Genomic DNA, 13,875 nt, shown 5'->3' with positions numbered 1-13,875 from the left:
AGATAAAAAAATTAACCCAGGTGTGTTAATACTAACTCAGATGTATGCATGACTGACAGTGGAGTACTGGAGGCACTAAGACACTCAAGAAGGCTAGAATTAATTTTACAAATAAGAGATGTTCATTTAACTATAATGACTACGGGATTAATGAAACACTATTTTTTTAGTATTTTTGCCTTATTGTGTTGTGTTTTTTAAACTTAATATATAGTCTGTCAAATCAGTGCAAATTCCTATAAAGTTATATTGGTTTTTGCTTTGATCTTTAACTGAATAATATAGTGCTAGGTCCCTGTCATATTAGTACAATCTCTAATTTCTGTTTAACTGGAGAAACATGTGTTGTTGTTGTTGTGTGTGTCTGTGTATCTCTCTATATATCTACTTTGGTTAGTCTATAAGATGAAAATTGACCTGCTTCTGTATATGATGATGTGCCACACCATCTGTACCCCACTTTTTAAAATACTAGATCTGCCCACAAACATAGAGCTTAGTAAGAAAGAAGAGTCCAATAGATCTCAAGAGCAGGGGGTGCATTGTTTTACTATGTAATTTCCATGTTTGGCACATGAGAGCAGAAATGGATGGACAGAGCATGTTTGAGGGCCATCTTCCATGGGCATGCCAGGGGTACGCAGTGCAGATACACCCTTAGGAGCTTCAGTCTTATTGAAAGTCAAGGGACCATAGGCTCATAAGTGCTTAAGTCAGTTTTGAAAATTGGATGAAGGCCTTTTGAACATTTCATACTACTTCTTAAATACATCTTGCTATTTTGTTACCTTGTTATTTGTAGCATCTATAGGCCAACAGAAAACATGGCCCCATTGTGCTGCACATTAGAGGAGAAACATCCCACAGCCTGAAGAGCTTAGAGTCTAAATAAGCAAAAGAACAAAGGCGAGGGAAAAGACTTATATAAGACAATAAATAAATGGATTGGCCTTAAAATATCACATTAGTTTCATAATTTGGATGATAAGGGGGAGAGGCATTTTTGTAGGAAAGGATCAGTTGAACAGGAAGACAAAGGAAAAAGCAGAGAGAGGCCCTGGAAGGGTGGGGAGTTCAAGGTGATAGAGAAAGGGAAGCATGTAAGTGAGGCTAAAACAGAGAGGCTGGGAGAAGAAGAGTGGGAGGAAGAGTAAAAGAAATAGCCAGTCAGTATCGAGGAGAAAATATCTGGAATAAAAACTACAGAATGCAGCCTCAGGACTTCAGTGGTGTCTTGCATCTGTTTCTCCTTTAGTGGCCAACTGAACCTCTAGCAGACCCTATTCAGGCATTTCTCTCTTCCTCAATCTTACATAGTTTCATGATTTGGGGGATAAAGGAGATAAGGGATTTTTAGGAAGGGATCAGCTGAATAGAAAGACAAAGGAAAGGGCAGAGAGGGGCCCTAAATGGAGGGAATTAAAGGAGAAAGGAGACAGATGGGGAACAGATATCCCATGAAAGGGAAGCCCTCCCTGCAAGAAAATAATGAAGTTCTCACTTTTGTACACCTATAACTGGGAGTACTGTTTTAACTAAAAATATGCTGCTAATACCCTATACTGTCATAGAATTTGTTTGGTTTGATATATGTTCCAATGGTCACAGGAATAGGGCCATGCCTTATGCTACAGGGGGAGACAAAAATCTCCATAATCCTTTCCAATCTCATGATGCAAAAAAAAATCCTTCCTAACCCCAAACCTGGCAGTCAGTTTGACCCTAAATATATAAGCAAGGTTCACTGGCTGAGTATCTGGGCAGTTTCTGAATGCTGACAGGAACACAGCACACCCCAACCAAACCTCCGCCTGTATGTAATCTTCCATCTTGAAGCAGTTCAGGAGTTCTGCCTCCATTCCTTTTCATGGAAGGCCATTCCAAAATGTCATTCCTCCATTATAAACTTTATTCTAATTTCCCTGTTTATATTTGTGCATGACCAACTTTTATATATTTGATTTTGTTCTTTAATTCAAATAGTTCTTCTCTCTCCTTGATTTCCACCCTATGAGCAAATTTACAAAAAGTAGTAATATCTCTTCTCAAGTTTCATTGCAATCTCCAACACTGCCACACAAGAATCTCCCCTGGTAGGCTGGGGCAAGCCAAAGCAGGTATTATTGACAGAGCTTAGTACGCAAGAAGAGTCCAACAGAGTAGGGGTCCACTCCTACCCTTGGGGACAGGAAGCCTGTTAATACCATTCTCCCAAGGAGTAGGACACAAAAAATATTCTATCACCAGAGAGGCAATAATATTAAATATCTAGATTTCTTCCTTTTCCTCTCTCAGATCTTCTTGAAGCCAGGGGTTACTCAAGGTTTTCTTCCATGTGCTACACTGAGCCATTGTTTCCTGTGGATAGATAACCTCATTTACAGCCAATACATGTTGCCTTCCAGAGTATACAGTGCCCAAATGGAAGATCTTATTCTTGGCCGATCTTTTGATGGAAAGCTAAACTGCATCAGTAACTAACCTCATGTTTCAGGACTCCAGACTGAATTCAAGGATGACATAAAAAATTGTCATTCCTGGTGTGATTGGTAAGCTATTGTTATCGACATATTATGGACATCCACAGGACTTCTTGTTAGAGGCCTGCCCCCTTCTGGCTCCTGCTGTGATTTACTGTATTGGCTTAGCAGAGTATATAGTACCCACTCTAAATTTGACCTTCCATTTCCAATTTGTCACTGGATACTTATGGAGTGACTGATGTGTTCAAACTCGCTCATATTGAAAGACTTTTTTTTAACAAAGAGTTTGTAAAAGTAAGCAGACCTAAACTAATTCTACCAGTTTTGTTCTAGGTTACAAAAGGGCATGTGCAATTAATATAAAAACATGTAAATAGCCCAGCTCTTGTGTTATCTTAGATCATATTGCATGCCGAAGATCTGTAATCCAGGGTGCTGGTTTTGTAGTATTTGGCTTATGTTGCTGAAACACTCAGGTTTTACCTACATTGCACATGTTTTAAAGAATAGATAGGCTTCAAAACAAAGAGGATAAGAATAGTTTTAAGAGAGGGGGGTGTATCAATATTGCTGTTATCCCTTTTAATCGCTGGTAGAATTATTTTTTTTATTACTAGATAAACAAACTCAAATGACATCATTAAGAGGAATCTTTTAATCTTTTCTTCCTAATTCCCTCAACCTCTCAAGGACTAAAAATCAATATTTTTGTAGGATAAAAGGAAGAGATTTATGGGGAGTTTATCATAATACTACCAATAGTAGCACTATGAGAAAAGTCAATTTGGTGTTTTCATTATATATCCATTTTTCAGATTTAATATCTTGGATATTTCAAATGTCAATGGGTTATGTCTTATTTTTCAAGATATCAGCTCAGGTCCAGTTCCACCTCATCTTGTTGAAATAAGGAGCTGAACTTTGGTAGTAATGTTTGGGTTCCTGATCTAAAAATGAAAAACATAGATCCCTTTGCCATGAGACTGCTCTCAGTTTCAGATGCATGATATTCAAGTTGCAGGAAGTTTCTAAAGCATTTGTAAGCTAATTGTTATATTGTAATTTGTAAAACAGCAATAGCTGAGGATTTATCTGCCCTCGGGGGAATCTTTGGATGGTGTAAAGCTCAACAATACGGGTATAGAGAATGTGCCAAAAATGGGCAGACCCCTTCAGGGGGCATGGCTTGGGCATAGACATAGCACTCCAACCTAACTTCAGCCAGCAGCACATGTTGTATGGGACTGTAGCAGGTATTGTAGTTTTCTGGGTTGTTCTGAGTTAGGCTGGCAGTGGTTTTAACCCCTAGCCAACAAAGCACTTGGCAAATAGAAAGATAGCTTACTTCCCTTCCTTGTGAGCTCAGAACCCTGTGAGTCTGTCTCCTGACAAATTAGTACTGTTATTAATACAGAAATAAGGAAAGAAGCCAAATTGAAGGAAAAAGCAGATGGGTGCCATACACAATCCACAAAGTAAAATTACAGAGGCCACAAATTCCTTCTTATCAGTTATACTGAACCATTGTTCTTAAAGAATGCAACATCAATATTAATTGCGCTGTCTTACTTGCATGCAACTTGTGGCTAAGAGCCCATTTAATTGTACCTAACCCATTGAATATCCATTTAATTAAAGATGAGAAATGCTGTGATATGTTTCTCTGTCATTGGACTCCAATGTAATTAAACTGGATTGTAATTAGTTTTTCTTATTTGTTCTTTCTCCATAATTTTTCTGTCTGCCTATCTGCTAGCATAAGGCTTTCCATCTCTTGGAATGCAAATGTCCCAATGATGGAACCCTCTTAAGAGCTACTCTTTTCTCACCTGCTCCAAAAGGTGAGCACAAAACTCCTGCCTAGGTGCTTAGGTACCTAAGAGGCTGTGCTGTAGGTGCCTTTAGCTAAAAATTACTTTGTTCAGCTGCTGTACAAACTCAGAATTGCTGTCATCTTGGCTCAGTGTTTAGGTGTCTAAATGCCACCTAAGGCTACTTAGGGTTCATAAATGAGGTGGTAATGCATCTGCCTTTCCTCACAGTCCTGAACCAGCAAGCATGCTTAGAGCACATCTAATACACACTAAGTTCAACACCCATGATCAATTTAATTAAAAAACTGTGGTGATGGTGACAGACTTTTGCAAAATGGCTCACTAGTTAGCCAGCTCTCTAAAGTGAGAAACCTGGACTTAGTTCCTCCAAACCCACATCTCTCACCCTGACCCCTAGACAAGATGCAAGACTGGGGTCATTGTGTTGACACCTATACTATGCATGCATGAGTGTAAGAGTCACAGGGGCAGGACAAGAACAAGCAGAAGGGAACATGACACTGTATCCTAGTGCTTAAGGGAGTCCCCTCAAAGAGCCTCTGGATTCTTGGCTTCGCAATTAGGCAGAATTTTTGTGAATTGCTCACATGGACTTAGGTGGACTCTAGGAATCTTGTAGGCACTAGCTGCCAGTTTCTATTCCACCTATTGGATATCTAAGTGATTTAAGAACCTAACTGTGATTCTGTTCCACACTATGTCAAGTCCCTGAAAAACCATGAACATACCTAGTTTTGTAACACACCATTGTCTAACCCTTAAAATTGAATCACAGAAAATCAGGGTGGTAGATGACCCTGCATTAACAGTTTTCCAGGGACTTGAGTTTCTCTCTGTGTGCAATGGGGGATAGCTACCCCATGAGTATACTGTGAGGTTACACTCATTAACATTTTAAAGTCCTTGGAGACCCAGAAGAAAGATGTTACAGACGTGAAAGGTTGCTCTTGTTGTTCATACCTCACTAACACCTAGAGACACTACCAGAGATCAGAGCTCTGTTGTGCAAAAGCAGCCCCTTCTGAAAAAATTGTGCAATAGTAGGCATTGATCCTGCACACCAGTGGGGCAAAAGCCCTAGGAGACCACCAGATGGGGGAACTGCACAATAGCCTGTCAGTTGTGTCCCCACTAACAGCCTGCTAGCCACTGCCACCCAGGGCACAGAGATGCCCTGTGACACCTCAGCTGCAAGCTGCTCATTGCAGTAGGTCTCTGCACTTACAAGCAGACTCTTTGAAGTCAGTAGAGTTCTGAATGGATGCAGAAGACCACCCATACAAAGCAGTTTGCAGGATCATGCCCTTTAAAGGCAAGAAGCAAATGGCAGATGAAGCAAAGAAATACTAATGAACAGGAAGGGAGGGAGAACAGAGTTCCACTGGTCAGCTCCAGTATTACATGGTGTTTCCTTTCTGTTTGCAGTGAAGAATCTAATAGAAGTCTTCCCTCAGCTCCTGGATAAACTACGGAGGGTAGAGCAAAAGTCACCAGCAAATAATATTTCTTCCAGCATTCAGCGGATCAGAGAACTAATTGCTCAAACTAGGAGCGTAGCAAGCAAGGTAAAACTCTGATTAAGTATTTACTTAGATCATTGTTTTTCAGCTTGTGGTCTAAGGCAGCATTTTTCAAGCCATGGGTCACAACCCAAAAGTGGGTCACAAGAATACGTGAAAGGGTTGCCACATTGCAGCCCTGAACATTCCTGATATGTTATCTTTTCCTAGTAACTTAGGGCGCTGCAGACATAAAAACAAAAAAAACAGTGCTTTACTTTAAACTCAGTGCATTCTCATGCCAAGCCCCACGCATACCCAAAAGAGGCAGCACGTTATTTCAGCCTGGTGCACCTGATGTCTGTAAAGATCCGGCACTCATACTGATTCTTCCTGTAAAGCATGGGGAGGTGTGGGGGGGGTTAACATCTGCAAGCAGCCGGAATGAGCACTGGACAGCAGTAAACATTACAATGTTAACAGTGACTATTTGCAAGAAATTAACATTACCATTGCATTCATAGTAGAATGCCACAAATATGGTGGTAATGTTAATTAGGCAATTGTCATCATGTTAATGGTGGTCAGGGTAGCAGAATCATTTAAAGCTGAAACTAATGGTATCTACTGCTTTTCATTACTCTGCCAATACTAATTACAAGCAGCAGCAGTCATGACATTTTTAAGCCAAACATTGCAAGTTCGCAGTAGATTTTTTTTACATAAGAAAGACTTTATGTTATATATATTTAATATGGGGAAATCTCATTCCCACACTGATATTAATCACTAGTAACAGCAAAATTGTAAACATTTTTGCTGGTAAACACCATTGAACAATGTTGCTTTTGAGAAGGAAAATTATATGTCTAGCTGCATTTGGAGGATTTCTAAGAATCCAGTATAGAAACACAGGTATATAGGTGTTGTTGTATTTTGTCTATACCCATTAGTTCAAAAAGGCAAAACTCAGTCAGCACCTATATAATATTTAACTGTTCTATAAAATGTATTTTAGCTTTAAAGTACATAGTGCTTAAAATCTAAAAGCACTGCTTAGAGTATGTTTAAAGGTATGCTGAATTATAGGCATCTAGGTATGATTACCTATAGAAAATTGCACTCATACTAGCTTTATTGTGGTATAGAGTGTAGTGGAGTGCACTGACTGCAATAGATTTTCTCCTGATTTACATCCAAGCATGTGAGAGGAGAAACAGGCATGCTATTTTCAAAACAAAGTATTAGGAAGGAGTTTTAAAGATATGCAGGCTGTTTCTTATGCACTAGTGCTGATTCAACTGAGCAAGTCCTATAAAAGCTAAGCTAAAGTTAAGCATGTACTTAAATGCAATTGAACAAGAGCTTTAATGAAAGGTGTAAAAAAAGTGTCTTTCAGTATTTTCTCTTAATTTTGTCATGTGGTACACTGACTTGGGTTGATTTAGACATTCCACTCTTGTCACTATTAGTAAGGGAAGCTGCTGACAAATTCACTTTTGGCAAATTTCCCTTGAACAGAGGAGCGGGTTTTAGGGAGTGGGGTGGTGATCCAGTCACACCTGCTTTCTACTGTGTAGCTCACTGAGGTGTCCAGGAGACATGCTGGATGTGTTGGTAGCTTCAGATGTGTGGAGCCCTGAACTTCTGGCTCTCCAACAATCTGGGAAGGAACTCAGTTCGGACCATAGAGGAGATGGGGGGTGAGGCATGACTGGCAGCCCCAGAGTGTTGGAGGACATTGGGTAGGGCAATCAGGGAGCAACAGCAGGAGGTAGGGACCAACTCATCACTGCTGCTGTCCCCAGTTGACCCAAGGTGTGCAGAGCCTCCAGGCTGCTTCTGCCCTGCTCCAGCCAGAATTTTCAGGGAGTGGCTGCATAGGGTGTGGTGGGGGTGGGGAGAGCAGTGGTGGCAGACTTTCTGCATCCCAACACAAAGGGAAATGTGAGAGCTGCAGGTAAGAGTTGCTGGGAAAGGGGTCCACTACCTGCAGCATGCCCCAAGCTGCTGCTGTGATTCTGTGGCTGCCCTACAGGGAATAAGGAAGAGGCTTACCCTCCACTGACGCCCAGACTGAGCCCCTTTCCCCAGGTCAATGGTGGAAACTGAGGGGGAGAAGGGGCAGACAGGAAGCAGTAGCAGGAAGGAGGGATCCACTGCTATCACAGTACTTGACTGACTCAGGGCCAGGGCAAGACCTAGGGCTACTCCAGCCAGGGACTGTAGGGAGCTGCTGTTCAGTGCTGGATTTGGCTGGGGACAGCGGCAGCGGTGGGCGAATGTCCCTTCCTGTACCTGCTCACTCTCCAGACTCCACTCTCTGAATTGGGGAGGTCTATGGAGCATGAGACTGTGTGTACAAGGCCTAGGCCCAGGCTGAGGCCAAGCCAGAACAATCCTGTGGCTCCACTGCTCTCCACCTAGCAATCCCTGTCTGAGCCCAATGGGCAGATGCACGAGGGAGGGTGGAGAGAGGGCAGCATACTTTGCTTTTGATGCTCTCTGCCTTTTGCTGACCCCCACACCCCGCTTGAACCATGGCCAGGCTGGGAAGCAGCCGTGTGGCTGAGATGAGAGCTGGTTTGGCAGGAGGGAAGAGAAGGCAGCTGGGGCGGGGGGCGGGGGGGAGTTGGAGGTCTCAGGCCAGTAAGGGACGTAGGGACTTTCAACTCCAGCCTGAGCACTATGCAGCTCTGGACAGAGTAGCTCAAGCTGGCAGTAGCCATGGGTCAAATCAAGATGGGGCAGGGGCAGGGGACAAGGGAGGGACCCAGGGGGGTTGTCACAGCCTCTAGAGTGCCAGCTGCCTCTGCCACATTTCTCTTTTCAAAATCCTAGATTCACCTATGATTGAGCAATATCCCCAAACAGAAACAATGCACCTAACACAAAACATTTACAACTGTAGGTACAAGTGTCTATGAAGTTTGAAGGCCAGTCAGCTGTGGAAGTCAATCCAAAGACCAACGTAGAAGAACTCAAGGCTTTCACCTCCATGAGCTTGTACATGAAACTTCAGCAAAACCACCCACAGCTGGCAGTGTCTCCAGACAGATTTGTCCTGTATCTTGGAAACAAAAATGTAAGAGAATAATCGAATTAATTATTTTCTGAAAAAGATACCAGTGGAAATATGTGAGTTGGTTTCTTAGCAACATGTCTCCATCTTCTAACATAAAGGATTTCCATAATGATGTTTTACCCATGATGGTCATAGATGTAGTAGTGGCATGCAAGTGCTAATGATTCCAAGGCACTTGTCTTTATAATTTCTCACTCCCTTTAATCTTCTGCAAATAGCAAATTATGCTGCCTGCAGAGAGTAATATGGAGAAACATAGCTGTAAACTATCCTTGCCATCCACATTCAGCTGGTATTGAGCTTTTCTGAAGCAATTATTGTCCTCTGTCAAGCTCTTGCGGGTCCATTTTAATCAGCATTGACTTCTGACAGTGTGGATTTCAAGTCTCAGGTTTCACAGGTCATAGAGATAAGAATGTTTCTTTGCCTGTGGCATCTGCTGCTGCTAAGTACTCTCTGAATTCTCTGCTCTGGAATACCTAGAGGGCTTATGTTCTCATTATCAGAAAGCAGTGTGAGGATTGTGTTTTAAGTTCTGTCAAGTAGAAACAAAACAAGCACATCTCTCACAAAGCCTATGCAATCCTGGGCATGCTGCTAGTTAGGATGGCTTTGATTTTTAATCTCTTGTTAAGAGAATTTCCATGTGCCCCATATATATAAATTAAGAACAATCTGGTAAAGAGAAGATTTAATTATGCTGCATCATACTTTTGCCCTGGAACAAGCATGCATTCCCTTTCATGACACTGACTAGTAAACAGTAGAAGAGCACATTCTTCATGAAATCCACATTCTGTTTTTTGGCAGAAAGTGTCCTAGAAATATTTAATTTCATAGATTTCATAGACGTTAGGGCTGGAAGGGACCTTATAAGATCATCGGGTCCAGCCCCCTGCCCAAGGGGCAGGAAGTCAGGTAGGGTCAAAGGATCCCAGTAAGATAAACGTTCAAATGTTTCTTGAAACTGTCCAGAGTAGGTCCTTGCACCACCTCTGGGTGGAGTTTGTTCCAGTCCTTGGGGGCTCGGACAGTAAAGAAGTTGTTCCATAGGTCCAGCATGAAATGGTCTTGCAGGAGTTTCTGACCGTTGGACCTTGTCATCCCTTGGGGTGCTATGATGAACAGGTGTTCCCCCCAGATCCAGATGCACACCCCTTATGTACTTGTAGGCTGCCACCAAGTCACCCCTGATCCTGCACTTCTCCAAGCTGAAGAGTCCCATAGCTTGAAGCATCTCTTCATAAGGCCTATTCTCTTGCCCTCTGATCATGTGAGTGGCTCTCCTCTGGACTCTTTCAAGCTTCTCCACATCCTTCCTAAATTGTGGAGCCCAGAACTGGATGCAGTACTCCAGCTGTGACCTCACCACGACTGAGTACAGCAGGAGGATGACTTCCTGGGTCTTGCTCAAGATGCATCAGTAAATGCAAGCCGGAGTTTTGTTCGCTTTGCCACCTGCGGTATCGCATTTGTGGCTCATATTCATCTCGTGGTCAATCATGACCACCAAGTCTCTTTCGGTTGTAGTGCTAGCAAGTGTAGCATTGCCGAGCCTATAAGTGTGATGTGGGGATTTTTTCCCTGAGGTGGAGCACCTTGCATTTCTCCACATTGAATGCCATCAGGTTTTCACCTGCCCACCTTGCAAGCCTACTGAGGTTAGCCTGGATCACCAGCCTATCCTCAAATGTAGAGACTCTTCCCCAAAGTTTGGTATCATCAATGAACTTGGCCAGTCCACTTTTGACACCAGTGTCCAGATCATTTATGAAGATGCTAAAGAGTACAAGTCCAAGAATGGAGCCTTGGCAGACACCACTGGTCACTGAGTGCCATGCTGATTCCATTCCGTCAACTACCACTCTCTACCAAATATATTACATCAACCTCTTCCCTGTTGTCCAGGTGATAGGTCACCTGGTCATAGAAGGAAATGAGATTGGTCAGGCAAGACATACCCACAACAAACCCATGCTGGCTATCCCTCAGAATGTTGCGTTCTGTTAACCTGTCAAGAATGGTTTCACTGATAATTTTTTCCAAAATCTTCCCAGGGATTGAGGTCAAACTGATTGGCCTATAGTTTCCCGGGTCTTCTTTCCTGTCTTCCTTGAAGATTGGCACCACATTGGCCCTCTTCCAATCTTTGGGTACTTCGCCCAAGCGCCACAAGTTCTTGAATATCCTCATCAGTCGATGCGCTATGATGTCTGCCAGTTCTTTTAGCACTCTTGGGTGTAACCTATCCGGACCAGTGGATTTATGGGGGTGCAGCCTCTCAAGATGCTCCCTCACAAGATCCACGCCAATGGTGGCCATATATTCATCTTCAACCCGGTCATCCCACATCATGTGAGGCAGGGTGGTCCCTTTGGGCTGGTGAAAAACCGATGCAAAGTGATCATTAAGCAGATTGGCTTTTTCCTGGGTGTTGGTAGTCAGCTGCCCCAGCTGGTTTAACAGGGGTCCAACATTGCCTTTGTTTTTCTTTCAACTCCCCACGTATCTGAAGAAGGACTTTTTATTGTCCTTGATTCATGTAGCCACATGGAGTTCAGCTGCAGCCTTGGCTTTTCTAGTTTGCTCCCTGCAAGTGTGGACCAGTGCAGTATACTCCTCCTTAGTGGTGTTTCTGTCCTCCATCCATTATACACCTCTCTTTTTAGACATAAGAGGTCCATGAGTTCTCCGTTGAGCCAAGAGGGTTGTTGAGCCCTTTTATCACCTTTCCTATGGGTGGGGATGGACTCTTGTGCTTCTAGGATCACTTCCTTAAGGAGCAACCACTCATCATGAACTCTCCTCCCTGTGAAATCATGGCCTCTCAGGACCTCAAGAACAATCCTCCTGAGCTTATGAAAGTCAGCTTTCCTAAAGTCAAGGACCACTGCATTGCTGGCTGACTTGCCAGGTTTGCGATGGATAGTGAAAGTGACCATCTTGTGGTCACTGTCACCCAACTTCCCTTAGAGCTCATCCACACATGTAAAGAAGCTTTGTGACCAATCAGATTTGGCCTGTTGCTCATCCCATGAGATATCCAGATAGTTGAAGTCTTCCATGACAACCATACACCGAGAGCGCGCAGCCTTGGCCAGTTCCCTGGCAAATTCTTGGTCAAGCACTTGTTCCCAGTTTAGAAGTCTGTAGTAGACTCCTACCATTGTATTCCCTTCACTACATTCCCCTCATATTCTAACCCAAAGGGTCTCCAGTCTTCCTTCTTGGGTGCCAATCTCAGCTCATAGGGACATGTAGCTGTCCTTCACATAGAGAGCTACACCCCCACCCCTTTTTTTGGCATGATCTCTCCTATACAGGGTATAACCATTTATACTGGTAGTCCAGGCATAGGAGGAGTCCCACCAGGTCTCTGTGATCCCTAGGAGATCATAGTCATTTCTGTTTAGCAGAAGGACCAGTTCATCCTGTTTGTTCACCAAACTCCTAGCATTAGTGTACAGGCTGTAAGTGTGCCGTTGGAGGCCCTAGGCTTCCTTGTACTCATGGAGAAGCTCTGTTCATGGGCTGGGGCAGGAGTGGGTTCCCTTGAGTATCCTAACGATGCTTGGTGAGCTTGCTCTGGTGGCTGTCCGCCCATCCCTGGCAAGCTTAGTTTAAAGCCCGGTTGAGGAAGTCAGCCATTCTGGCTGAGAAGAGCTTCTTCCCCAGCAGAGTGAGGTGGAAGCCATCTCTTCCCAACAGACCACTGCCTCTCTCTCTGAAGAGCAGACTGTGGTTGTAGAAGCCGAAGCCTTCACGTTGGCACCAGCACCGTAGTCTTCTGTTTACTGCCTTGATTTGTCTCTCCCTCCTCTGCCCATGACCCATAACTGGAAGGATCGAGGAAAAAAACACCTGCACTCCCAATCCCCTGAGCCCTGCTCCCAGAGACCTATAGCCACTCAGGACCTGGTTGGGATTGCTCCGAGCCGTGTCATTTCTGTCCACATGGATAAGGAGCATAGGGTAGTGGTTGGAAGTCTGGATAAGTTTTGGGATCCTTTCAGCTACATCCCAGATATGGGCTCCCAGGAGGCAGCAGACCCCCTAGGCTAAGAGGTCAAGGTGACAGATCGCTCCCTCTGTTCCCCTCAGGAGGGAATCACTCACAATGATCACTCTGCATTTCATCTTAGGGATGATACCTGGTCGTGTTTCTTTATCACTTACAGTAGCTGGCAGCTCTTTAGGCTCTACTGGTGCTGCAAGAGGTTCATACCTGTTGCAGAGATCCAGGGAGGTGGTGACCCTGGTACAGTGAGCCTTGAGGCCAGAGACAACCTTTTTCCAGCCCCATGGCTGACAGTGTGGGAGTGCCTCTTGGCCTTCCTGGTCCTGGCAGGCGACCTAGGTCACTCTTCTGTCCTGGGGTGAAGGGCCCAGCATTAGGAGTCAATCTTCTGTTCGCCATCCCTGATGGAACGCAGCCTCTGCACCGCAGTCTGGACCTCCACTATCTGGATGCGGTGGATGCTGTTCTGCATGGGAAGGGGGCCATGCAGCATGGGGAGGCTCCCCCACTTTCCTAGCATCTCCCCCACACCTCTCCCTTGGAGTGGATTTGCAGGCCAGACAATGCGGCCCTGCAGCCTTGCTGCCTGAACAGGATTCAGGCGCCCTTAGAAGCCCATGCTGGGACTCCCACCTGGGACAGCAGGCAGGCTGGGACTGCATCTGCCCCCAGCACCCAGCATGGCTTTCACTGCTTCACCCATCTCCATCCTGAGCAAGTGCCTGGCCTCTGGGCCAGACACTGGCTGGGAGAGGTGACATCAGCCCCCAGGGGCTCTGCATGGTTCAGCTCCGGCAAGCTCAGTGCAACTCAAATGGAGGCTCAGCCGTGGATCAGGTGGGCCAAGGAGAGAGCTGAGCCCCTGCCTGCATTGCACCCAGCCTGCCCAGGCTGAGCCATACAAACCCCCAGGAGTTCACACTGCCTCTCTCACCCACAGTGTCTGGCACAGAGG

At 44.6% G+C, this 13,875-nt stretch overlaps 1 protein-coding gene and 1 long non-coding RNA gene across 2 annotated transcripts in view; one reads left to right on the top strand and one right to left on the bottom strand.

The window, feature by feature from the left end:
- Positions 1 to 13,875, bottom strand: part of LOC132252194 (uncharacterized) — a 194,636-nt gene that overhangs the window by 133,134 nt on the left and 47,627 nt on the right. The gene's annotated exons all lie outside the window — the stretch shown is intronic.
- LAMA4 (laminin subunit alpha 4) overlaps positions 1 to 13,875 on the top strand; it is a 172,826-nt gene that overhangs the window by 115,712 nt on the left and 43,239 nt on the right. Inside the window, exons 18-19 of the mRNA XM_006263095.3 lie at positions 5,744 to 5,883; positions 8,729 to 8,902. Of these exons, the coding sequence (XP_006263157.2) occupies positions 5,744 to 5,883; positions 8,729 to 8,902 (314 nt within the window). The remainder of the gene's footprint in view (positions 1 to 5,743; positions 5,884 to 8,728; positions 8,903 to 13,875) is intronic.

The sequence above is a fragment of the Alligator mississippiensis genome, chromosome 1, assembly GCF_030867095.1.
Source record: "Alligator mississippiensis isolate rAllMis1 chromosome 1, rAllMis1, whole genome shotgun sequence".
Classification (NCBI taxonomy): Eukaryota; Metazoa; Chordata; order Crocodylia; family Alligatoridae; genus Alligator; species Alligator mississippiensis.
Note: the sequence above shows the minus strand (reverse complement) of the source record. Positions and strands in the feature narration are given on the sequence as shown.